General features: G+C 51.0%; 10 protein-coding genes across 10 annotated transcripts; 6 read left to right on the plus strand and 4 right to left on the minus strand.

Annotated features, from left to right (window-relative positions):
* Positions 1 to 288: 288 nt before the first annotated feature.
* VFPPC_17433 (hypothetical protein) lies at positions 289 to 522 on the plus strand (the record flags this gene model as incomplete). Its single annotated transcript, XM_022429143.1, has 1 exon — positions 289 to 522. One exon carries the CDS (start codon positions 289 to 291, stop codon positions 520 to 522), a length of 234 nt encoding a protein of 77 aa, XP_022285840.1.
* A 1,257-nt stretch (positions 523 to 1,779) lies between these two features.
* Positions 1,780 to 2,791, plus strand: VFPPC_12678 (glycoside hydrolase family 16; the record flags this gene model as incomplete). Its single annotated transcript, XM_018290455.1, has 2 exons — positions 1,780 to 2,054; positions 2,146 to 2,791. 2 exons carry the CDS (start codon positions 1,780 to 1,782, stop codon positions 2,789 to 2,791), a joined length of 921 nt encoding a protein of 306 aa, XP_018148030.1.
* A 341-nt stretch (positions 2,792 to 3,132) lies between these two features.
* On the plus strand, positions 3,133 to 3,825 carry VFPPC_15048 (hypothetical protein; the record flags this gene model as incomplete). The annotated part of the gene is made up of 2 exons (XM_018292801.1): positions 3,133 to 3,426; positions 3,475 to 3,825. The coding sequence occupies 2 exons, from the start codon at positions 3,133 to 3,135 to the stop codon at positions 3,823 to 3,825; spliced, it is 645 nt and encodes a 214-aa protein (XP_018148031.1).
* A 368-nt stretch (positions 3,826 to 4,193) lies between these two features.
* VFPPC_00024 (peptidase S58 DmpA/arginine biosynthesis protein ArgJ) lies at positions 4,194 to 5,685 on the plus strand (the record flags this gene model as incomplete). The annotated part of the gene is made up of 5 exons (XM_018280126.1): positions 4,194 to 4,290; positions 4,408 to 4,592; positions 4,646 to 5,144; positions 5,210 to 5,228; positions 5,283 to 5,685. The coding sequence occupies 5 exons, from the start codon at positions 4,194 to 4,196 to the stop codon at positions 5,683 to 5,685; spliced, it is 1,203 nt and encodes a 400-aa protein (XP_018148032.1).
* Positions 5,686 to 5,847: 162 nt separating this feature from the next.
* On the minus strand, positions 5,848 to 6,966 carry VFPPC_00025 (N-acetylglucosaminyl phosphatidylinositol deacetylase; the record flags this gene model as incomplete). Its single annotated transcript, XM_018280127.1, has 4 exons — positions 5,848 to 6,190; positions 6,242 to 6,309; positions 6,406 to 6,596; positions 6,651 to 6,966. The coding sequence occupies 4 exons, from the start codon at positions 6,964 to 6,966 to the stop codon at positions 5,848 to 5,850; spliced, it is 918 nt and encodes a 305-aa protein (XP_018148033.1).
* A 4,761-nt stretch (positions 6,967 to 11,727) lies between these two features.
* Positions 11,728 to 12,705, plus strand: VFPPC_00030 (glycosyl transferase; the record flags this gene model as incomplete). The annotated part of the gene is made up of 1 exon (XM_018280129.1): positions 11,728 to 12,705. The coding sequence occupies one exon, from the start codon at positions 11,728 to 11,730 to the stop codon at positions 12,703 to 12,705; it is 978 nt and encodes a 325-aa protein (XP_018148035.1).
* A 2,873-nt stretch (positions 12,706 to 15,578) lies between these two features.
* On the plus strand, positions 15,579 to 17,112 carry VFPPC_00031 (glycosyl transferase; the record flags this gene model as incomplete). The annotated part of the gene is made up of 4 exons (XM_018280130.1): positions 15,579 to 15,774; positions 15,862 to 16,256; positions 16,333 to 16,868; positions 16,938 to 17,112. The coding sequence occupies 4 exons, from the start codon at positions 15,579 to 15,581 to the stop codon at positions 17,110 to 17,112; spliced, it is 1,302 nt and encodes a 433-aa protein (XP_018148036.1).
* A 456-nt stretch (positions 17,113 to 17,568) lies between these two features.
* On the minus strand, positions 17,569 to 18,983 carry VFPPC_00032 (metallophosphoesterase; the record flags this gene model as incomplete). The annotated part of the gene is made up of 2 exons (XM_018280131.1): positions 17,569 to 18,689; positions 18,794 to 18,983. The coding sequence occupies 2 exons, from the start codon at positions 18,981 to 18,983 to the stop codon at positions 17,569 to 17,571; spliced, it is 1,311 nt and encodes a 436-aa protein (XP_018148037.1).
* A 1,327-nt stretch (positions 18,984 to 20,310) lies between these two features.
* VFPPC_00033 (hypothetical protein) lies at positions 20,311 to 20,988 on the minus strand (the record flags this gene model as incomplete). The annotated part of the gene is made up of 1 exon (XM_018280132.1): positions 20,311 to 20,988. One exon carries the CDS (start codon positions 20,986 to 20,988, stop codon positions 20,311 to 20,313), a length of 678 nt encoding a protein of 225 aa, XP_018148038.1.
* An 875-nt stretch (positions 20,989 to 21,863) lies between these two features.
* Positions 21,864 to 24,068, minus strand: VFPPC_00034 (peroxidase/catalase 2; the record flags this gene model as incomplete). The annotated part of the gene is made up of 1 exon (XM_018280133.1): positions 21,864 to 24,068. One exon carries the CDS (start codon positions 24,066 to 24,068, stop codon positions 21,864 to 21,866), a length of 2,205 nt encoding a protein of 734 aa, XP_018148039.1.
* Positions 24,069 to 25,028: the final 960 nt, after the last annotated feature.

A 25,028-nucleotide genomic window follows, 5' to 3' on the forward strand; every position in this document is an offset into this window, starting at 1 on the left:
CGAATGCAACACCAGAATGTATAACAATGCAGTACTATCGTAAAGAGTCAAGGTACAGCTCGACACCCAATGGCACATGCACTCAAATCCGTCACCATTCAGCCGTCAAATGGCAACCGACGACGCCTCGTCGCGACACCGATTCTGTTGTGGCCGGTATTGCTCATCCCGTCCCTTGTCGCCATTCCTATGATCGCATCAGTGGTTGAGCCAATGCGCGAAAGGTCGCTGTATCAGTTTGAAGGCGCCAATGTATCATTAATCGACCGTTTCTACGGCATCGACTGGATGGCCCAGATTTACGGAGAAATTGTTGCATTCTTTGGCCTCATTCAGTTCCACTCGGACTCAATCGGCTACTGGCATACATTGGACTCTATGGCACAGTTTGGCTCAGTCTATGCCGGCCTACTTCTCGAGTCATCTCGACATGCTCATGGTTTCAAGTTGCTGATTTGGTACTTGGCCAGATATTCAACGGCAAGAACTCAGTTCACAGTTTGCGCTGACCAGTACTTGTGACAGGACCGTCATTGTCAGCCTGTTGGGACAACTCACTACTCCAGGCCTCATTCTACCGGTGTATTTTTATCTTCTACATGTATCAACAACTTTGCCGTCCCTACTCTGTGGCGAGAGGCCATTGGAACTCGATAACGCAACGTCTCTAGCCGTCCTCCCTGCTGTGGCCTTGTCTTTTTTTGTTCCTCACTTGGTGTCATTTTTTGACCCTGATCTCTCAGTGCGCCATTGGTGGAATTGGATATGGCAATTGTTTGGGGCCTGGGGTAGCATTCTTCTCCTTGCTTTCTTTGTTGTGTTCTCGGTTATACAAAAGATGCTTCCCGTGATGCCCAGAATATTGTCCAAATGTGTTAAGCTGCACAACGGACTGAAGGCTGCAAGGTTGACAGCCGTTTGTATCGGAATGATCAGCATTGGCTCGTATTGGTATGTATTTCTGAGCTCTAATCACACTTGGGCGGACATCCACATCCCCAAATACTTTCTGCGGGCAGCGACGAGACCGGATGTTGCTCTGTGGACAATTCTTCAGCTCAACTGCTTCTGCGTTTTTGGCTCAGCTTTCACATGGCTGGGGTACCAGCTGAACGACTTGAAGACAGCAGGACTTTTTCAGGCGTCTTGGCTCCGAATGGTCACCGTCAGCGTCATGGTAGGTGTAGTGTTTGGCCCAGGCAGCCTATGGTGGCTCGGTTGGACGATGAGGGAAGAGATACTTTCGTCATTGCAACCTGTCAAAAATTCGAAGAAGAACAACTGATAGACCTTTAAGTTTGCTTGTAAATAAAAAAATGACTGGCTAGTCAAGAGGCCCAGCAGTTCGTGACCATACTCTGAGACTAGTTTCACATCATCTTCCCTTTAACGTTGATCCTGGAACCGCCAGTTATGCAATCCCCTCTTCACACCATTTTGTGTAGCCAACACATCTTGTGCAATGCCAACATGCACACATCCCATGTTTGTGAGCAAACGTGTATCTTTCACCATTCTGCTCCGAGCCATTGCCCATTCCGCAACATTGAAGGATGCCCACAGCCACTCAATCGTAGTCAGGTGACGTCACAGCCGACCTTGGCGTTGGAGCTTCGGACCCAAAACCCAAAACCCAAAACCCAAAACCCCAATTCAAACCTGCATCCGCCGGGTCTCTCTTCAAATAGCATTCGTGCCTTGGGTGTAGCTTCAAGAAATTGGCTGTGGCGGATACATGTGATATTGTTGTTGCAACTTATACATTGTGAACTGGGCAGCATGTCCTGGAAAGATAAGTTAAAGGGTCTCAAGGCCGATTTTGAGGGCATCATCAACCCCCGAGATCAAGGACAAGGCCAACAGCCGCCTCCGCCGCCAATGGCCACTCGCCCGCCTCCTGGTCCCAGCCCAAGCTTTCACACCTATTGGGTCCCGAGATTCTATCCAGATACTCCTGTCAATGTGGAATGGGATGCAAAGCTGGGGAATGGCCCCGATGGATGGGGGAACCAGGAGCTGGAGCACTACACCGCTGCTCCAGAGAATGCGTTCCAGTAGGTAACACTCAATGTCCCGAGACTCTGCCGCTTGACGGACTTCAATGTTGACAATAAAATTTGCTACTGACCATTAAATGGTATTTAGCACCCCAAATGGGCAGCTGGTCGTCCGGGCTTTGGCAAACAATTCCTCACCTGCTCCCGAACAGAAATACACATCAGCCCGTCTTGTGAGCAGACACACCCTCGAGCGAGACCAAGGTGTTCTCACTGCTGTAATATTGTCTCCCTGTGCTGATGGTATCTGGCCCGCTTTCTGGCTCCTGCCCAAGGAACCATTCAACTGGCCTACTGACGGAGAGGTTGACATTGCAGAGACATGGAATGGCGATCATGAGAACAGAACGTGTCTCCACTGGGGACAGCATCACGAACCTGACAAGCATCGTGTTCTGGGGACAAGAATCCCAGACATGCACTCACGGCCGGTGCGTTATGATTTCGCCTGGCAGCAGCCCGGGGGTCAGGCAGGCCAAGGGAGAATGATTTGGTATATTGATGGCAGAGCCGTCATGAAGGCCCCGATACCGCAGGGTACGCGGCCGATGAGGGACATGACCATTTTGTTGAACGTTGCCATGGGAGGAAACGTGTGCGGCGGGAAGACGCCTGCAGATGGATACTACGATATGGTTGTTTATACCATGTATTTGGCCAGCGAGCTGGAGCATGGAGGTTGGGGACGCTTTGAGGCGGATTGGGGAAGTGCGCCGTTTGGAAATACTTACTAGAGTTGATGGAGAGCGGGATGTTCTAGCCATGATGAAGAGAAGCTGGTAGCTGGCTAGCATCGCCTCAAAATTTGATCAACAGTCTGGATTCACATATTTCTGTTGATGTTCTGACGTTGTGGCGGGTTGGTGGTTATAGTGAAATCATCCAAATCCCTCAGTAACATCCCAACGCTGCTCCCAGTAACACCTGAGATAACTAAACTGTAAGAACACTGTGAAGTTTTAATATCAACCACGGATTAATGAATCATTCAGGAGGAAAAAGGTATGTGGAGCTATGAACCTTCCAAAAAGTGTCTAGAGTTTCCGTACAGGGTACCATTGCAGCATACGTCAAAATGCCACTGACGAACGCAACAACTCACAACACTGGGTTCCGTTGTTCTGTGAAGCGAGTCATCAATGGTGAAGCTTGGAGCCCAAAATACCGGCCAAGGCCAGACATCATGGGCAACTCAACCAGGGCCAATCTCGTCACCATCAGCTACCTCTTGTCCATCCCCCCAACGCCAAGCTACTTCGCCAGTGCCACTAATTGGCTCAATAGCCCACCATGCTCGGAATTTTGCCGAAGGTCAGAGCTCTACCAAACAGAGTGTGCATACATGCCAGCTAGAGCATCAGATGTGTGCGCGTTGTCATTGTGATTCATTGCAGTACCTGCGTACGCTATTGCGTAGGCTTTACGTGGCCTCGACGGGGTTAATGCGAAGCTCACAAGTGTTGAGGTACTCCATACCGACCACTTGGTTCCGAGCAACGTGTTCGAACCTAAATTAGCATGCGTGGGCTGGAACTGTGCTTCGGGTATGGGAGCACGAGGAATGAAATTGCTTTTGGCCGTGTCAGATTTTGTGATGACATTGTGGGGGAAGGCTTCAGCTCACAAGCCAGGGTCAAGTAGTTTAGCGTATTTCCGGGCAACTGTTTCGATGGACTCATCTGACTGTGTCTCACAGAGCAAAACACTCTCACAGACGCACGGAGTGGTTATGCCACAGTTGTGGATGCTATCTGGTTGTCACGGCTGATGTAGCTGATGTAGCTGATGTAGCGAGGGGAAAAGCGGTTTGAGCTGTTCACAATATTCCCAGGCATCCCAAACATACCAACCCTCAATGTAGAACCGCTACATGGAACTTAAACTTGGTATGAATGCCAACTTACGCATGCGACTCTCCTACTATTACACCCCATGCTCATCGTAATCACTACGCAGCACCATGTAGCACCACGGGAATTGTACCCATGGATGACCATAATATCTTGTAAACGATTTGTACCCCGCATGACTTTTAAACTGTACAACTAAATACAAATACTCGTTGGAACGACTGAAAAGCTCAACTCTCCGGGGAAAAAGAAAATCATCCACAGAGGCAACTCTCCAATATCAAACATGATTGTCCAAAAGCCATCGTCCAGGATTCGCGACTGGGGTTACAGCCCGGGCCGCTTTCCAACAGGGCCTCGCAACTCCGTACTCGATGTGCCTGGTAAGTATTGCGAGCGTATGGAGTACACCATCGGACAAAAACCGATCGCATCATTACTACTCCGTAGGGAGTAGAGGCAACCTCAAAATAAATAGCGAAAACTGACCAATTACATAGGTGTCCGTGTTGGACAAGTGGATATCAATAAAGGAGAAGACGTGCATACTGGTGTCACCGTCATCTTTCCAAGGGGCGTCAAGGACACCTCCTACATTCCGTGCTACGCGGCTGTGCATGATATGAATGGTGTTGGAGAATGGACAGGTGTGCATCAAATTCGTGAATGGGGGTTTACCAGGGCGGTCTGTAATAAGCCTCACGGCCCTTGTGTGTCATCCATACTAACGAACTGTAGCCAATCGCTTTCACAAATACCGTCAGTGTTGGCAAAGTCTACGATGCCATATGGAAATGGTCCGCCAAACGCCTTGAGGAGGACGGCATCACAGATCTTCTTGATCAGATGAACTACCTTGGATTCCCCACCGTTGGAGAGACATTCGATGGACTACTGAATAACATATTCAAGAGTGTCATTGAAGAGGAACATGTTCTTGCTGCCATCGGAAATGCTGAGAAGCAAGATGCCGTTCTAGAAGGAAATCATGGTGGTGGGACGGCCATGCGAAGCCACGGCTTCAAGGCAGGCACGGGAACTAGCTCACGTGTTTTAAAAGGCGAAGGGAACAAGGAGTATACAGTAGGTGTGATTGTGCAGAACAACTACGGCAGCATGGACGATTTGCAGATTGATGGGGTACCAGTGGGAAGGATTCTGAAGGCCGGGAAGACGCATGCAGAGAAAGTTCCGAATGCTCCGCGGGCTCCGGAGAGCGGAAAGGCGGCTGAGGGAAGTGAGTACAGAATGAAGCCATTGGCTTACATGTATAATCGAAACACACGCTGACGACTGTCATAGGCTGTCTGGTTCTTATCATGTAGGTTCATGCACCTGGTGCTTCCGCGCCACGAAACTGACGTCGTTGTGATAGCACCGATATCCCACTGCTTCCCCATCAACTCAGACGCATAGCCCAGCGAGCTGGCATGGGTCTCTCCCAAGTTTCTGGCCATGGTGTCGGACGGAATTTTAGCGGGGAATTCTTCATGGCCCTTTCCACAGCAAACTGTCCCGAATCGCCGTCGTCCTGGGACGGCACGACCAGTTTGCCCCCGTTCTTGGAAACAGACAAGGTGGAGACTATGAAGTCCATGCTCATCGACTCAGTGTTCATTGCGGCGGCTGAAGCGACCGAGGAAGCGCTTCTGAACTCTATGACGGAAGCCGAGACGATGAAAGGGTTCAATGGTTATGAGACCCGTGCATTGCCCAGGAAAGAAGTAGAGGAACTGCTGAAAAGGCATGGCCGAGGTTACATGCGGGACCTGGCATGAAAATGCCGACTTCATACATGCGTCGTGTGTCAGGGCTGAGTTAGTACACACCGAAGAGCGTTAGTAGATGTTGGATACAATGTAGAAAAGCATTATCATTATGTATTGGCTGTGTAGGCTGCGCTCTATAAAATTGCGGTTTGCAGGACCTCCTTCTGGGCTTCATCGAGTCACCGCTCCGGTGCCTACTATCCTTCGCAAGTCATTGAACCAAACGTATCGACTAATAATCATATACAAATGTCTGTCCCACGTATACTGACTGCCGTGACTTGCGAATGCCTGTCTGGTCATTCTATAACGGTGCCAGGTGTTAGCTATCAGTGCGCGAGTGCTGTACTTGGGATCCGCTGAGGTTGATGGGAAGAAGATGGCGGCGAGAATCCTCCATATGAATGAGAGCGCGGTTAGCGGCAAGTCCAGTAGGAAGGTGTACTTCCTCGGGAGGGCGACAGAGACGATCATGTACGACGCCGGCGCCTTTTCGTTCTCGGCGACATATTGACTTGGCAACAGTTAGCACGCAAAAGTCCGGGTCACGGGTGGGCTGACTTACTTGACCGCAGAACTAACGGCTCGGTGGTTGATGTGGCCCGAAACACCGCCTTCATCAAAGGTCAGGATCTATGTGTCCCATGTCAGTTGGTGGTTTTGTAAGGAGGGAAGAGAGTACCAAGGTAGGGGTGGAAAGGGGAAAGTGGGCATGACAACATTACCTACCGCGTCAATGTTCCATTTTTCAATGTACTCTTTCAAGATGGGCTTGATTTTGGCCTCTTCCCACCAAACCTTGGGGTTATCCTGCAGGTCGGGGTTATCTAGAGCGACGCATCTAGATGTGTCGATGCCCAGGGCCTCACAGGACCCAAGAAGTTCCTTCTTTCTGGTTTCTCCTAAGCCGTAGTTGTTGCCTATCAAGGAAATTTCTTAGCACTGCCAGCATTCTGAGACTGCAAATGACAAACCTGTGGACATGACTACCAAGCCTCCTTTTATATTCTTATTTCTATCCAAGACTCCCAGAATGCTTGGTGCAAAGAACAAACACTCGTCATCGGGGTGAGCTGTGACAATGAGCAAGTTCTTTGCTTTCAGGAGCTCAGGAGGAAGCAGTCGAGCATCGCTTCCCAATATGTATGCCAGAACCCATTGCAACAGGAGCGGGATTAGAAGCACAATCAGCACAGCACGGATCAGCCATCGTCGGCGGACTCTTGTAGCTACAAGCCAGTGACACGCCCTTGAGACGGACTGCACGGCGTTGGTGATTTTGCGCACCATTGATGCTGAGGGCCTGCGAGATGTCGAGTGTGTTGTGAAAGAGTCTGGTGTCTGGTGTCTGGTGTCTGGTGTCTGGTGTATCAGGGGCCCGATTGTAGGCAAACCGCGACACTGATGAAGAGTCCGGCGGGTTCAGATAGATGGAATCCAGACGTGTTGCGCGCGGCGCACAAAGTAATCATGGGCCAGCCAGCTCACTCGAGGGTTCGCCAGCTCCTGTGCCAGGTCTTGTCGATTCAAGCAAGCTGGGCAGTTGTCGATGGATTGTGATGCAAACTTGGTGTCACTCAAGCTTCCATGGTTCTTTCTGGTGTGTCCACAACCGGCGCGGGAATCTGCCTGCGCCACAGGCTGATGCTAGTGCCGGAGTGTGGCGTAACAATTCTGCCATCAATTGTCGAATGGGACTGCCAGGTCTGGCGAGTTGAAAGTTTCAGATGTCGCACCAGACCAGACCAGGCCAGACATGTCAAGTAAGGTCATCGATATCATTTGAATGATTTGCTCATGGGAATCACGACGGCATCAGAGAAATACTTAAGTGCCTTGGTAGATACATGTGCAGCAGGTCAACAGCAGTTGCGCTTCCTTTCTTCGAAGCCCAGGAGGTGACTGGACTGGTGCGCTTGAAATGACATGGAGAGATTGAGGCGTTTGAGTACCAGACATGTACCCACATTGCTCTACTTTCAGCCTCACACCAGGTCGCCAGTGGACTTGATCCAGTCCATGTCGGCAGGTCCGTCAAGTCCGCCTGGAGTTGCCTAGTGCTGGCCAGTCTCAAGTGCTGTCTGGTCAATCCGTCTGCTCCATGTCCATTTCACCGAGTGGCCAGCACTGAAAGGCGGCGGGGCCCTCAGCCTCAGCCTCAAGTTCAATGTTGAGTCTGCATGTGGTCAGCTGCATGTGGTGCTCCCTCTCTTCAACATTGAAGGTTCAATGTCAAGTTCAACCGGACTACATGTGGATTTCTGATGCGGCTTCATTTTTCGAACTGAAGATGTCATGTCTTGTCTTGTTCTTATACTCATATTTTATAGTCTTCAATATAGTACTGCCACTACTCCGCAGTTCTTTGATCATTGCAGCGGCTTGCCTGCACGATATGATTGGTCATACATGTACTCCATACCTGCAGTTTTGGTGATGAGCGGCACTGCACCACAGTTGAACATTGAATGTGTTCGGCTCCATGTCAGTGGTTGAACATTGAATACCCAGACTCCAGTTCACTCCTCAGTCCGTCCATTCAATTCTGTCAGGTAAATTGAGACCAAGTGCCTTTCGGCAAAGTTCCCCGTGTCTTTTTTTCCCCTCCCTGTGTTGTCAAACTTGAAATTGGTATGATGGATGATCATCATTGGACTTTTGTGTGTGATCTGCGCGGCACACTTTGGGCACCGGCTACTTGACTTTTCAAAAGTACAGGGACGGCATCCACAGCTATCCACAGCATACGCTCGAGCCTGGCACTGGTTGACTGGCAAACTGGGTGCCTCAACTTGTCTGGATGGTGTCAAGTGATGGTGGGCTCCATTGACGGCTGTCGGCAGCCAGAGTCCCAGTGCCTCCACTGACAATCAATGATCCTTCAAGTTAGTGCTTGACTGGATGGACTGTGCCGTCTTGGCGAGCCTCGTAGGGCGGTGAGCTTGCTAAAGGGACCAGACAACCAGACCAGTTGACCAGCAGCCAGGAATCGACGTCGTGCTCAAGGTTGTTTGCTCCTGTGCTTCGCTCAACGACAATGCAAGCAGCTAGCAATTCTGTCCAGTCCGAGAAAGATGTCATTTTGACATTAGGACCAGTGTTGTTTGTGTGGCCAATTCACTGTCCCCGTTTCCCCTTCCCCGACATCGAGGCTGTGATTTCATGTCTGGTCTGGTCAACTGGTCTGGTTTGAAATGGCGCCCGGACACTTCCCGAGCAGGCTGGGCTTGGCTGGGCAAATGTTGCTTCTCACAGCCACCAGACCACACAGTCCCAACACACCTTGACCAGACCAGACTCTCAGCTTCTCCCGGCCGAACTACTGAGGGTCTGGTACGGAGTACTTCGTGCTTGACTGGTGAGAGGCGGTGCGGAACAAGCCAAGTCCTTGTCCGTGCCGTGTTCCCGACTTGGTGAAGACAATGGCCCGTTTGGCGAGGGTTGATTGTGAGCCTTTTGGAACCGGCCAACCAGACTTTTGCGGCATAAACCATCAAATACAGTACTGATACGTCAAGTGTTAATATCGGAACAAAACTGTGCTCCGCAGGCCGTCAACTGGTCTCCTGCTGGATGTTGTCCTTGACAGCTCTATGCAGTCAAGTGTCGTGCGACACTGACCAGCTCCGTTCCCCCCTTGTCAGCGGCGCAATGTTCCTCATTGATCTCAAGGCGTATTTCGTATGGGTGCAAAGCCGTGCAAAACGGCTCTTGGTGTGTGTCCGATGTTGCACACAATTGTTGCCATGAAACGGGTTGACGCGTAGGTGATTGCGACTACGACCCTCCCATTTGGCCATGGTGGGTTGATGGGTTGGATGACGATGCAACACGCAGGATTCGTCGGTGGAAAGATGGTGTCTGGTGTTTGGTCATGATCCACGGAGTACCTAGTAGGTACATTTACTCAATCTATTAATTAACCTATTGATCTATTGGGCTCTTTACAAACAGCAGGCAAAGGAAAGTCCCCGTGGTCGGTAAACTCAATACCATGGCAGATGGACTCCGTACCTTAAATTGGACGTGGAACAAAGCGAGACCTTGACGTCGCGAAATGGCCAAGGCACCAGACCAGACCAGACCAGACCAGACCAATCCAGAAAAAGAGCAGCCTGGCGCATTTTGTACATTAACATTGAACTGCAAGAGAAAAGTGCCTGGCATTTGATGGAAACTGGTAACATTGAAGCACGGGTAACCCGACACACCAATGTCATGAGGATCCATGTCAATGTCAACTAAAAGCTTGTTTGAAGCCACACCAGACAAAGGTATCTATCTCATTCTTGTTTTAGCATCTGGGGCGGGAGACAATTCATCGTAATTTACTCCGTACTTAATTATACCAGACTTGAGTGCTGGAGGATTCAATCAGACATACTTAAGTACGGAGTAGAGGGTCAGCGTCATGTCTACCCTCAGTTGAATACCAGAGCCGAGTACAGCAGGCAGCTTGAGGTCCAGGCCCTCGCTAGATCGTTCAAATGCCAACTGGTTCAATGTTGGTTGCTTCACCGATTCAGCCCTGAGATTCTGCCGCGCATCAAGCTGCACCAAGTTTGTACCTCCAAACACATTACATGGAGGTACTGGACAACATTGAATTCTGGTGCTCTCAACTGGACTGGGCTGGGGGCCGGCTTTTGAGTCTCTCCATGCCGCTCAATTTCCAACTAAAATATCCAGTCGGGTCAAGTCTGGTTCAAATCAGGGTTAGTAGGCTGGCTGGCAGCCACCCATCATCACCAATCTTCGTCGTGGCCGTGCAGCCCACTTGACTTCCAGATCCATCCAAGCCCCAAACTCGAGTTGAGCGTTCATCATTTTTTCATCGCCATTGCGGGCTGTTGGTCGCGCACCTTGTCATTCATTCATTCTTTTTTTTTCCTTTTGGCCCTCTCTCTCTCTCAATGTGTTCGCCCAGTAAAAATTGGGCGAGTCATTAACGAGCGAGCCTTGCGCAGTCTGCAGTCAGTCACTCAGTCACTCAGCCCCCCTGCCTGACCACTCTCACTCTGACGAGACGAGACTGGACCCACGCCCCAGCCCAGTTCAGCCCGCTAGGCCTCAACTGCCAGCTACCAAGGTACCTAGGTACTTTGCGCACCAGACCATTGACCCCAGCGACAAGTCGTGCTGGTTGATCAAGTCCAGTCCAGTCTGGTCTGGGCTTGACCCATGCCAGCCCTTGAGGACCACACTCGGAAAGGCCCCAGTCAATGTACCAAGGTCTGGTTCAATTCAATTCAATTCAAATGTTCCAACGCTGACGGCCCTCCCACCCCCCCTGGTCTGCCCATCTCTGCACATCTGCCTTGCCTTGTCCGCTCATCTTGCTCATCATACTCGACTTATTATCTGCACGACAATCGCATCCTGTTTTCTTGCCCAACTCATCCTCCATCCTGCTCCCTTTTCTCCCTGTCTTCATCCTGCGCCCTGACGTCTACCTTTTAGCAACCTACTTCAAGGCTGATTAAACCCAATCTCCCATCCCCCCACGCTCCTTTTTCTTATTTTTCACATCTCACACGGCATAACATCCATAACAACTACCGGATCATCGCATCACGATCTCGTCTTCAGGTCTTCAGGGGTGCATTTTGTCCAGACACCGCTCGACGTCAATATGCCTGCGCTTCCTCACTACTTCTAACCTCGACGTTTCTTCAAAGCCAGCCATCTTTGCAACATCTTATTGGCTTCGTCTGTTTCGGTACTTGCGCGCCCATTGACACAACCTTTGCAGCAAGCTCGTGTTTCGCTCCTGGTGCCCAAGGCACACCCTGCGCTTGCCATTGCGACCTATTCCAGACGCCTTCTAGACTCAACTCCTTTCCCACTGCTCCGTTCTTGTTATCGGTCGCTCGAATACAACAGGAATCTGTATTAATATTAACTCCCTGCACTTGCGAAATCGCTCGCCACGATACCTCACCGCTCTCCTTCCGCGGCACAGATATCTCAGCCATTACACGACTCTCGACTCGCAATTGTCCTTGCAGCAGAACCGGAACTTTGCAACAAGTCGAAAAATAACATCACACAATGCAAAAGTCACAGTTTTTGCGAAGTCAGTCCGGAGGGAAGTCTCGGTCGATCCTCTGGGCAACTATAGTAATCTTAATTGTTACCTTGTGGTTCGGCCGCCACCTCCTATACACGACATGGACGCTGGTTTCTCTTCGTGTTTTCTGGCACGACAACGCGCCCGAGTTCATTCTGTCGGAAGCAAACGACAACTTTGATGTAACCTTTGCAAACTACAGCATACATCAAGTTAGTGCTGAGCCGTATAAAGATGTTGTCCCGCCAATCTTGCATCACATTGCCCTCGGGGATAATGACGGGCGGTGGAAAGGTCGTTGGGGAGAAGCCGTACAGAGCTGTCTGGACATACACCCCGGATGGGAGTCGCACATCTGGACCGACGACAAGGCCAGCCAGTTTGTCGCCGAAAAGTTCCCCGACCTGAAGGAATTATGGGACAACTATCACTATCCAGTCGAGAGAATTGATGCTCTGCGCTATATGCTCCTCTACGCCTATGGAGGCGTGATCCTAGATATGGATCTCAAGTGCAAGAGAGCACTGGGTCCCTTGAGGCGATTCTCGTTTGTGGCTCCCGAGGCCCATCCGACAGGCTTCTCCATTGGCTTCATGATGGCCAGCAAGGGCAACGAATTTGTGGGGGACATTGTTCGAAATCTCACCGTCTACGACAAAGAATGGCTTGGGCTGCCGTACGCAACGGTAATGTTCAGCACCGGTTGTCATTTTGCCTCGGTAATCCACGTATACGAATCGAATCGATCCGATCTCAAGATCCTCCCTGGGCCGTTACACAGCTTGAACGGACGAGTATCTACACCCATCTTCGACCACCTGGGCAGCTCATCATGGCACTCGTACGACGCGAAGCTGATTGTAACAATCGGAAGCCGAATCAACCTCGTTTTCTTCTTTTTCGTAGGGGTTGCGCTGGCGCTGTTTTTGAGAAGAAAGTCGTTGCTGCGACGATTTTAGATACCCCCCTCACATTCCTACCCATAATATCTTGATCGGTTCGCCTGGGCCGGGGTCCGATTCCACATGTAGTTTTGGGGAGCATTTGCACGAAGCTCACACGGAGTTCACACGACAACGGGCGGACAGGACAGGACAGGACAAGGACAGGCAAAGACAAGTCGCATCACACGTCACAGGTTCATGCATACATACTGTTGGTTTTCCTCGTTGAGCGAAACGTACATAGAAGCACGTTGGACAGTTTGTTCCAATTTTAATGCCAAAGCGATTTTCACGTCTCACTGACTGTTTCAAGTGAGTGTTGGTGGTAAGCACTCTGGACGGCGTCACGAACAACTTATTAGAACGGTGAGGCGAAACGGCTAAGGCGGCCACAGGCTGACACTCCACAAAGCCACCCCATTTCTGGCGTAATTACTCCGTACATTGATTCGTTTTGCAGTCAAGAAGAGGTTTAAGTCGAGATTGGGCAAGCTGAGCGACTGCGAACATCAACACCAAGTCTGAGATGCAGTATCCCAGCAATCTCACCGAAAGATGAGAGGTAAAGATGAGATTCCGTCTCCGAGCATCTTCTGATGATGGCTGCCTACTTAGGTTGTGCGCTTCCCTTGGTGCCCAAATTGTATCTTGCCAAGCAGCTATTTATCGGCAGGCAATTCCGACTTGACTGGGGATCTCGGCAACATCCCTTGAGGGACAAGCACTTACATTAGAACGATGCTAGGCCAGGCTCTTGGCGGCCCTCATCTTGCAGCAGACCGACCAGACCAGTTGACGTGTACGGTGGAGCAGTTCCAGTCTTCGTTTCGATGGTTGGTATGGTGTCTGGTGGCAGTCCTCCCGGACCAGGAAGTTGGTGACGCTCAGCATTGCACCAGTTGAAAAGTTGAAATTGTGCCCCAAATTTTGGCATCAAGTGCTCCGTACTCCGCCTGGGCCACACGTCAAGGCTTCAAGGCGTCAAGTTGAAAGCGGTCTGGTGAGATGACTGAGGACTTTGTGGCTCCTGAGAAGTGGCCAAGCTAAGCGGCCTTCTCGACGGGCTTGTACGTGGCAACTCACTTATTTATTATGGAGGGGCGGATGGCGAGGGTAACTTATTTTTTGAGGCCGCCTCTCTTGTCGATGGTGCCAGGGGCGCCAGTGGGAAGATGACACGAGCGGACAGCCAGCGGTTGAATGGCTGTTGGCGATTTGCGGTTGGCGATTTGTCTGATGGTGGCTGAGGCTAACAATTCACTTGAGCAAAGAAGTCTTGGCAAAAATGAAGATGATGGTCTGGGCCCTGCAGGGCAGATCGGCTGCTGCAGGCCTTACGCTGGTGGAATTATTATTGGTGATGACGTGCAGTCAGGTCGCCGAGGTTATCATCGAGGTGAATTTGCGTTGGCGTTTGGAAGAGGGTAAATTTGGACAGTCATTTGCCTGCAGAAGTTTGGGGTTGAATACGTCAAGTACAGTCTGGTAGGTAGATTTTGGTGGTTGAGGAGCCCCTTCCCCTTTTGGCCTTGGATTCTGCATTCAATGTTTCCCCATTGCCGGTTGAGCCGCTCGCGTACGTGCACCAGATATGTGCAGGTTGGTTTTCATCAACATTGAACCTTCGACTTGACAGCACTTGAGGTCAATAACTAAGAACTTAAGAATACAAAAATACATCACATGGCAAGCAAGACATGTCCTGAGTGTCACTCATGTTGGCAAACAAAAATATTTTCTTCCCATTCATTCCGGCATGGATTGATGTCAACGTCCTTGGTGATCTAACCTATGGGTCTAGGTTAGCAGTGGACCAGGAGTGGCCAGTTGACCTTTGTGACGAGACAGTGGGTGGCTGCTGGATACCTGGGTACTTGACCTATTTGGCTTTTAACATTGAACCTTGCATGCATGTGTATGTGTGCGGCTGCGCTATTGCCTTTCAAATGCTCCTGTCCAGACGACAAATGCAGGCTGGAGCCTCAATGTCTGATCAATTCGACGTTTCAATGTTCGTCGGGTCTGGTCACCAGCGGCTTGCCTCTTGGTCTCCACACCAGACATGCACCCACCAAACAGGACTCAACCAGACATGGACCAGACTTCAATGTTGATTTTCTTTTGGCGCCAGACAGATACCCAGAAGCCTGTATATCACTTGCGCCCGTGCCCAAGCCTGTCAAGTTAGAAGTCTGGCCCGATCCATATTAAATCAATGTCTGGCCTGGTCTGGTCTTGCCTGCCCAGGTGGTCGACTGGAACCTTGTCTGGTTGGATGCCTCCATGTCCATGTCCACGCCCACGCCCGCGCCCGCGCCCACATGCATCAATTGATCTCAAATCCCCTGGCTCGTCTCTCCTGGTTGGTCCGAATCTTGGCTTGGCTGTTCTTGTCTGGCCTGGTTCTTTGTCCTTGGTCAAACAAAATTGGGCTGGGTCTGGTCTGGTCTGCTTGAATCTTTGCTTCATGCAACCCCTGCGGCCCAGATTTTGGGCTTGCCTGGCACCAACGATTTTCCGGATGATGTGTACATGATTCTCAAATCAACCAGACTTCAACCCTCATTGACCCATCTCCTCGTCGGCCTCTTGCTGTCACCATCCATACAGTATATTGCCATCTGGACCCGCCCTCAAAGCTTCAAGTTGCCACCTTCTTCATTAGTCGTGAAATCAATCGCAAGCCTCAAAGCCTACCTCCATTCGAACCAGGGCGCCAACCTGCCGCCATCATTGCCAGCATGCCACTGTAGACGGTGGTCCAGATCTACCACACCACACCAGACACTCGTTTCCCTTTCGCCGCTGTCAACCCACGGTTCCCTTCGATCCCTACACAGCCGGCTCTCTCGATTGACATTGATATTGACATTTGGACTGGGACCACAATGCTCCTCTCTCCTCGCTTTCTGCGAGTACGCCCGCGCGTGCTGGTTCTCGCAGGTATCGTCTTTTGTGTTGTTCTTTGGTCTCTTCTTTCGGGCTCTGGCAAGCGCCCTCAGCTCCTGGATCAAGAAACAATTCGACGGAGATTTCCCCTGGCTTGGGAACATATTCAGCAGTTCAATCGTTCAGACAGCGGAGGTATGTCTGTTCCCCAAGGATCTTTTGCGCCTTTCCAGTTTGTCCTTGACCTTGTGTGCGCATATTCTAACCTTCCGGCTTCAACAGCTTGGTATATCCCCCCCTCATGGCAGGGCGACCATGCCGAACCCGAACACATCCTCGAGGCTGCCAAGTTTGCCTCCGACGCCGCCAAACTAAGTCCCCATCGACAAATGCCCTATTCCAATATTCCTCTTGTCGTTCACCAGAAGTGGAACGACGCCGACCTCACCCGACTCAACAGCGATCTTCTAAGCTACATTGAGAGATGGCTCGAGTACTCTACCTCTGCAAACGATACGTTCCGCGAGATGGCATATTTCTTCTGGGCGGATGCGGGCGTCTCGGCGTTGGTGAACACATACGAGCCCGACTTTTTGGCAGATTATCAATCCATGTTCTCTAGGGTCGAAAAGGTTGATATTTTCCGAGTCTTGGCCTGCAAGTGGTTCGGCGGTATCGTATGTTTCCTAAAAAGCAATTCAATTGCTCTGCAATATCGCAATGGCAGACCTTGCCAGCTAACTAACTGGATAGTACGGCGACGTTGATACCGAACCACTCCAACACCCTGCCGATTGGATTCAAAAAGAGGACATCACGCAGTGGACTGATGAAGAAACTGGCGACATCTACGGCATGGAATTGCCTACGGGCAAAGGCGCAGACGCCAAGCTAGCAGAAATTCGGCCTGTCAACCTCCTCTGGGGACTCGAGGCAGACACGGACCCTAATAGCGATCAGTACTGGCGAATGGGCTATTCACACCCCGTGCAACTTACAAACTGGGCCATGGCCTCTGCGCGCCAGCACCCTGTTCTGTATCGCTTCATGGACCGCTTGCAGGACAAGCTTGTGACCGAAAAACAGGCGACATTACAGTCGGAAAATGGGCACACGGCCAAGGATCACGACCCGTTGACCCGTACCGGGCCGGCAGCTGTGACAGAAGCCACCATTATTTGGCTCAAAAAACAAGTTGGCCTGCGGTGGAATGCAATGTCAGGCTTGAAAGACGGCGGACGCGCCAAGCTGGCATCGGATGTGCTCGTTTTGCCCATCACTGGCTTCAGGTGCGTTCTAGATATTCGAATCCCCCCCCCCTCGTCTCCTAGCCCGTGCTTATCAACTAATCGTTGTAGTCCTGGCCGCGGCAAGTTCGGCAACATGGGCTCCAAGCCGTACACAGACCCGGATGCCCGACTGGCTCACCACGCCATGGGATCGTGGCACAAGTTTGATCCTGTCGTGGAATACGGCAAGTTCTGTCGAACTTTTTTCGGCATGTGCAAGGACTGGAGCAAGGTGCCGTCATGATATGGCGATTCGAAGAGGAGGGGTGAAGACGATGGGTAATTTTTAATTGTATCTGTTTATGACATTGTTTATATTGTATATGATTGGGAGGAGAAAAACTTTTGGGTAGCAGGGGCGGCGTCCGACAGGTCTGAATGGCAGACCTTTTCGTTTTTGCACCCTTTTGGGTGTCTTTATCTCTAGGCTAGAGCAGCTGAACAGACTCACGAGACTCTCTGAGGTTTATTGATACATACATACAAGCCTACCAGGCAGGTAGCTTGAGCCGCTTACCTAGGGAATCTATACTGACTGGCAAAAGAAACAGTGCCCTCCATTCAATGATACAACTTGCTGGTGTAAGATGGCAACTCCGCAAATAAACTCTCAATCAAATCCATCACCTAACGTCCCATTACTCAACCGGCATTCTCTCTCTTTCTTCTATAATGCCAACGGTCAACCTACATCATCATGTCAGCGTCTCCTCGGACCCGGCGTAATGACGGTATAATTACAGGTAGGACAGTACGTCTTGTCGTTTGGCGTAGCTGGATACCAGTCCTTCCCATAGGTAGCATTCAGATTTACACTCCCTACCACGGAGCCACTTTCCAGCCGAATCCACGTTTCGGCCTCCCACTTCTGCCGGCTGAATGTGTCTTTTGACAGACGAACTTGTCTGGCTCCGCGGATCCAGTTGCCGTAGCCGCCATAACCAGAGTGCTGGCCGAAGCAGAGGTTGATGCCGTTTCCTGCAACAGTCATTCCGGGAACTAGGTGGTCCCATTTGTAGCACCATGTTGCGCCATGGTCATGGCCTGAGAAAATGGCAATGAGACCAGGTGTCGTGGTGATGGCTTGCATAAAGGGCACGTCTTGGCCGCCGTATGTGCAATTTTTGCCATTGCTTCCGTCCTCACACCAGCCTTGGGCTTGTTGAGCGAGCGGGAAATCGTCGTTGATGCCAGGTTCGTTATTGGGGTTTACACTATCTCTTCCATGCTCGGTCTGTACAGCCACGGATGCATTGGTGGGTATGTGTACGAATGCCAGCGATGGGATAATCTTGCCGAAGCGTTGTCTGATTCTGGCATTTGTAGATTGAAACCAGTTTACTACAGAGACGTCGACCCAGTCTGGTTGGCCGACTTGGCTGCCGTCGGCATTTCGTTCCCGGAAGTAAAAACCGCCGCGGGAATCGAAGAACCATAGAATCATCTCGGGCGTGCAGTTACATGTCTTGCAGCCATCGGAATAGACGGGCAGATAGTAGTTTGTCACACCAGCGTTGCGGCCAGGAACCATGCTTTTGGTTCTGGAGTTGGGCCACTTCTTTTCACGAGCAAGTATCCCTGCTCCAGAAATGTTAAAGTTGTGATCGTGATTGCCATACGTAGATGCCCATGTTAGACCTCGGGAAACCAGCGGCTCGACAATCTGGTCGATGTACTCGGTGCTGTTCTCAAGATAGGTATTTTCACCGGTGATTAAGTCGCCGTTGAGAACTACGAGGTTCGGCGTTTCGTTGTCGAGGATGCTGTTGATGACCTTGACCGAGTTTATGTCTTGTTGCGGACCCCATTGGTCCCAGGCGTCTACAAGATTAGTTATTTTACAATCAGATTCAACGCAAGACAAGAGAGAAGGTTGTTTGTAAAAGAAGCAAATGAGAAAGGTGTGGGATGTAGGCAAGACGTACTCTCTCCAAAGTGCAAGTCTTCAAATATGGATATTTGAAATGTTCCGTCCTTGTCAAATGAAAGCGGATGGCGAATCTTGTTGTTATCCTGGTAGGATTCTGGTTCCTGGGTGTCTAATAATCGAGCGGGAGATTGAACCGTAACTCCTGTAAGTGCAGAGAGCACAACCAGCACCACCAAGGTCAACATCTTGCACCTCGAGTTTAAGACTTCGGTTGTTAAAAGTTCCGCAAAACGAGACACTGCCAAACAAATTCTGGCATGGTGGAAATTCCGCAGTTATATTGTAACATTTTATCATGCAGCACAGCATTCAAACGTGCATCCAACACGCACTCAGGTTGGGCCGGGACAACTTGACTTGCTAATTTCACCTGCCAAGGGATCCCAACCCGACTTGCTGGTTGTGTGACTGACTGAGAGATATTTGCGCTGCGCGAAGGAGCCACAATCATATTATATCTCCTATACGGAGTAGACAGACTGTCATCCCTTTCTTGTCATCTGCCCGCAAGGTTGCAACTGCGAACCCTACTTGAGCCAGTGGCGTCTGTGGGTTCCGCAACGTGTGTTGGGCAACGTGATGGATGGTGGATCATGCTACTGGATGATGGAATGTGTTCCTGCAGTAGCGTCTGAAGGGCATCATGCTCAAGCAAAACTACCGTGGTAGTCGATGCTTCTAGACTGGGGCGTTTGAGGGTGACCTGATCCATTTGGGATTCGCTATTCGGCCCGGGTGAAGTGTATGCTGTTGCTTTGCAGCGTGGGATTAAAGTTCAAACCGGAAGGCGACTGATTCCTTTTATGGGCTGTGGTGCGTGAGCCGGCTGGTTTCGTTTGCGCATGACATGACGATCGTCTTGTCTGGTGTTTGGGTTGACAGACACGAGGGTCATGCTGACGCAGGTCGATCAAACCGCATATTTTATGACGCATTTGTGATCATCGTGTCTGGCATTTCCCAGCTTCAAAGACCATCCCTAAGCGAACCATCAGTCGACACTTTTTTTTCTAGAGCGCCCTGGTACACGGAGCAGAAGACTGCTCTCTTAGGTTGAGTTGACGCTACCGAGCTGCCATTCCTAAGTCAAAATCCCCACAACCTTGCGGAAGTCTACCACAGTATCTAATTCAATGAATCATCGCACTGAATCTAAAGCATACGCTCTATTTTTTCTCCTCGCTGCGAGAATCGCAAAATGTCTCCGATTGGTGGTAGGCACCATGGCGTTTAGCACAGCAAGGATACTTTGCTCCCACAGATGCGAGGTTGTGATCCTGTACCTTTGTATTAATTACTAAAACAATTCTAATCTCAACACAGGGCTTTACGAACAATTTTCAGCGTTGCATAACAGTTGAAATCACCCAAAAACATGAGATTCTTCCTAATTCACGGACCAAGTCTTCCAAAACAACACACCAACTACAACCATTATACTTGCATTGCGCAATCTATCATCGTACCAGCTCTAAAACACAAGAACGCTGCAAAATAAAAGAATCTAACACCCTAAATATCTCTATTCAGAGCGGCGACACAGCTCCCTACCACAACAACATCTCCCACCTCCTTTGTGTCCATTACCAAGACGCAATTGTTCTTGAACCACGACTTGGCAGCAAACGCAGCCACAAGTGCCTTCTTCCCGTTAATAGTCTTGTACAGCTCCCCCCGTTTGCCGCCCATTGTCATATCCCATATGTACATTGTCCCATCCTTGACAAACGTCTCTTGTTTTTGAAGGATGCTAACAGGCTTGATTTCCAGGTCGTGGCTTGAATGCCGGGAGCCCTGAGGAAAGCTGAGCTTCCATGTGCCGTAGTGCTTGAGGATGGAGAGATCCAGCTCAGCGGCTACGACGCCGTGATTTGAAGAGTCGTGGATCTGCATGTTGGATGAGAAGCTCTTGCGGGTGAGTTCGTAGACCCATGCTGCCCGGTCGTTTTGCCTGTTCTTCGCCGCCTTCTCGACGGCTGCGTAAAACTCATCGTGTGTGGCGTCTTCAAATGTGGAAAATGTAATGGAGGAACTGAGGTCCAGGACACGAAGTTCGTCTGAGAAGTCGCCGCTTGAGGATTGGAGGAAGAAGAGTTTGTCTGGCGTTCCAGGGATGCCAGTTTCAGCAGGCACCTCAGCCGTCATGTCGTTGGGCTTTTCTACCAGCTGAGTTTTCTCAGACATTGCCATGTTGTGTGTAGAAAACGCAGTGGGGTGTGGTTTGCCTTGTAAGGGAATGGTGATTTGATGAGAGGAAATAAACTGAGTTGAAGAGTATCTTGCGAGTCTTTGTCTGTCTCAAACATTCCGACTGCCATAGTCGGTTGTCTTGTCGAGCTTTATATATTTTCACCAAGACTCACTCTGTCTCGCACACTTCGCAGAATGACAGCAGCTCCAAACATCTCGCAGCATCATTCCCAAAAAGGCTGCAAGTTCTTGTCATTGTGCCAATAAGAACAGACCCTTACCCTTGTCCAACTTTGATAGCCACAACTTTAGGACTACGTATTAAGTTAACTAGCTGGCCAGATTCGGACTCAGCCGCAGAAAAGTCCAAAGTCTTGGCAAATTCGCTCCATCATCCCGAAAAGGGAAATCGACCCCCACGTTTCTCACTCTCTCCCACTTTCACACTCACTGTGTCGTGGCTGGGCACCATAACTGATTGTCAAAAATATGCATAATGCCGTGCCTAACGTTGGCCAAGTTTCTTATTCATTGGCTGAAGGAAGCATTCATCCTCGTCGGGTAACAGTTTTTGCGCCTGGCTGAAATTACGCGGCAGGACAAGAAGTGCATGGTGGCTGGCTGCCTTTTTACAGGATATCGTCATCATCCACGGGCTCATCTCTCTCTCTGTGTCGCCTCGCTTTCTGATAATAAGGCAACAACACAACATTGATCCAGAGCAAGACTCTAGCCTTGGTGTTTCACCTCACAGTCCGAGTACATCTCCGCATATAATTGAATTGCATAACAGTCATTAAACTTTTCCTACTGTCTGGGGCTATCTCACACTACCTATAGCAATCTCTCCATCGTCATGAGTTCTTGATAATAATCTACAGGCGGGCGGCCTTCTTGTTTCCACCCTTCTTAACATCAAATCTGTCCAGGTTCATGACCTTATCCCATGCAGCAACGAAGTCCTTAACGAACCTCTGGGCACCATCACCGCTGCCGTATACTTCGGAAACGGCACGAAGCTCGGGGTGGGAGCCCAAGATAAGATCATTGCGGGAGGCGATCCACTTCTTGGCACCGGTCTTGCGGTCAACACCTTCGAAGGTGTCCTCGCCAGTAGCCTTCCACTCGGTGTTGGCGTCCAACAGGTTGACAAAAAAGTCGTTGGTCAAAACACCAGGGCGCGAGGTGAAGACACCAAGAGCAGAGCCATCGTAATTGGCATTCAGGGTACGCAGACCACCAATGAGAACTGTGAGCTCAGGGGCAGAGAGAGTGAGCAGGTTGGCACGGTCGACAAGCAGGTGCTCCTGCTTGACAGCGCCGTGAGACTTTCCGTAGTTGCGGAAGCCGTCGGCCAAGGGCTCGAGGTAACCAACAGACTCAACGTCAGTCTGCTCCTGGGTAGCATCGTTGCGACCGGGAGTGAAGGGAACAGTGATGTTGACACCAGCATCACGAGCAGCCTTTTCAACACCAGCAGCACCAGCCAGGACAATGACATCAGCAAGAGAGACAGTCTTGCCAGACTGGTTGAAGCGCTTCTGGATGTCCTCCAGGGTGCTGAGGACCTGAGACAACTGAGCAGGGTTGTTGACTTTCCAGTCCTTCTGGGGAGCAAGACGAATGCGGGCTCCGTTGGCGCCACCACGCTTGTCGCTGCCACGGAAGGTAGAGGCAGAAGCCCAGGCAGTAGAAACGAGCTTGGAAACGTCAAGACCAGACTTGAGGATCTCCTCCTTGATGGCACCAGCGTCCTTTTCGTCGATCAGGGCGTGGTTGACGGGGGGGATGGGGTCCTGCCAGATGAGGTCCTCAGTGGGCGCCTCGGGTCCGACGTAGAGAGACTTGGGGCCCATATCACGGTGGGTAAGCTTGAACCAGGCGCGAGCAAATGCATCGGCGAACTGGTCGGGGTTCTCGAGGAAGCGGCGAGAAATCTTCTCGTAAGCGGGATCGAAGCGCAGAGACAAATCAGTGGTCAACATTCTGGGCTTGTGCTTCTTGTTTGCATCGTAGGCGTCGGGGATGATCTCGTCATTGGTCTTGGCAACCCACTGGTTGGCACCCGCAGGGCTCTTGGTGAGCTCCCACTCGTACTTGAAGAGATACTCGAAGAAGTTGTGGCTCCACTGGGCGGGAGTCTTGGTCCAGATAACCTCGAGACCGCTGGTGATGGTATCGGGGCCCTTGCCAGTGCCGTAGGTGCTCTTCCACCCAAGGCCCTGCTGCTCAATAGCGGCACCATCAGGCTCCTTACCAACGTTGGTGGCAGGGCCGGCACCGTGAGTCTTACCGAAGCTGTGTCCTCCGGCAATCAGGGCAACGGTCTCCTCGTCATTCATGGCCATGCGGCCGAAAGTGGTGCGGATGTCGCGAGCAGCGGCAACGGGGTCAGGGTTGCCATCAGGACCCTCGGGGTTGACGTAAATGAGACCCATGTGGGCAGCAGCCAGAGGAGATTCGAGATCACGCTTCTGGGAGTCCTTGTTGTCATTGTATCGGACATTGTTGCCCAACCAGGTGTTTTCGCCACCCCAGAAGACAGACTCGTCAGCTTCCCAGCTATCGACACGGCCACCAGCGAAACCGTAGGTCTTGAAGCCCATGGACTCGAGGGCAACATTGCCAGTGAGGATGAGCAAATCGGCCCATGAGATCTTGTTGCCGTACTTCTGCTTGATGGGCCAAAGTAGACGTCTAGCCTTGTCCAGACTGACATTGTCGGGCCAGCTGTTGAGGGGGGCAAATCGCTGCTGTGCCTGACCACCGCCACCACGACCGTCAAAGACTCGGTAAGTGCCAGCACTGTGCCAAGCCATTCTGATGAAAAGACCTCCGTAGTGGCCAAAGTCGGCGGGCCACCAATCTTGGGAGTCGGTCATGAGGGCAGTAAGGTCCTTCTTGAGGCTCTCGTAGTCGAGAGTCTTGAAGGCTGAGACATAGTCAAACTCCTCGCCGAGAGGGTTGGTGACAGAGGTATTCTGGCGGAGGATGTTGAGCTTGACGGACTCGGGCCACCAGTCACGGTTTCTGGTACCGCCGCCAGCGACGTTGAGGTGAGGACACTTGCTCTCGGCCATTGTGATGGAAATGTATGAGGAGTGAGAAGTGGAAGAGTTGTTTGCAAAATGAAGCTGAGGCTCTCTCTCGCTCTCTCAGTGTAAGCTTGGAAGAAGAGAGGAAAGGAAAGGAAATGAAGGAAGTGGCGGGAAGGGAAGGATGGCGGGGTATATAAAAGTTGGCACAAAAGTAGGTACGGAATAGGTACGGAGGAGGGTCGTCAGGGTTCCGTGCAGATTTGGGGACCAGACGACTGTTGAAACTGATGTGAACAAGACACTAGACACCAGAGGGTGGGAAAGAGGGACCTGGATGGGACGATGGCTGGAGAACCGAGACGATTTTGGAGACACGACAGCAAGACAGGCGTCAAGATCAATCAATCGATGGACAAAGAAGCTTCGACAACCCCGCGCAGTCTCGGTGACCCAGGATCCCGCCGAATCCCGTAGCTTGTCCAACTTGCGTTGGAGCTTCGATTGAATCGTAATTAGAGCATCCGGTTGCGACAAGCTTCCACTTTTCGCCATGTCAATGACCAATGGCTGGATTCTCGTTGGTCACCCGTTGCTACGATGCCCGACTACCTAGGTATGTTTTGGCTTCATCCACACAGACTCCCAGACTCCATGTCCATCAAACCAGACACCCTCCAGCTTCAAAGGTTTCTTGGCGGCACGGCCTGCAGCTCCTGCACACCGATCTCACCGGCAGTCCGGCGCACCATTTGCTAACAGCAGCCACCAGCCTCCCACACCAATTGACCTCTGGCAACATTGAAACGAACCTCGAGCATCAACATGTGCCAGACTCCGTAGGTACAGTACGTAGAGTACGGCCGTTTACAAAGACCGAGGAGCATTCGGGATCAATTGATGTCTCATTTTTCGCCTCCGAGTGATTTTCATGCATGGAAAGTGAGGGGAAGTCTGGGCACTTAAAAAGCTGCCTTGCTCTTTCCATCTTTGACCTCTTGTGCA

The sequence above is a fragment of the Pochonia chlamydosporia genome, chromosome 1, assembly GCF_001653235.2.
Source record: "Pochonia chlamydosporia 170 chromosome 1, whole genome shotgun sequence".
Taxonomy (NCBI): domain Eukaryota; kingdom Fungi; phylum Ascomycota; class Sordariomycetes; order Hypocreales; family Clavicipitaceae; genus Pochonia; species Pochonia chlamydosporia.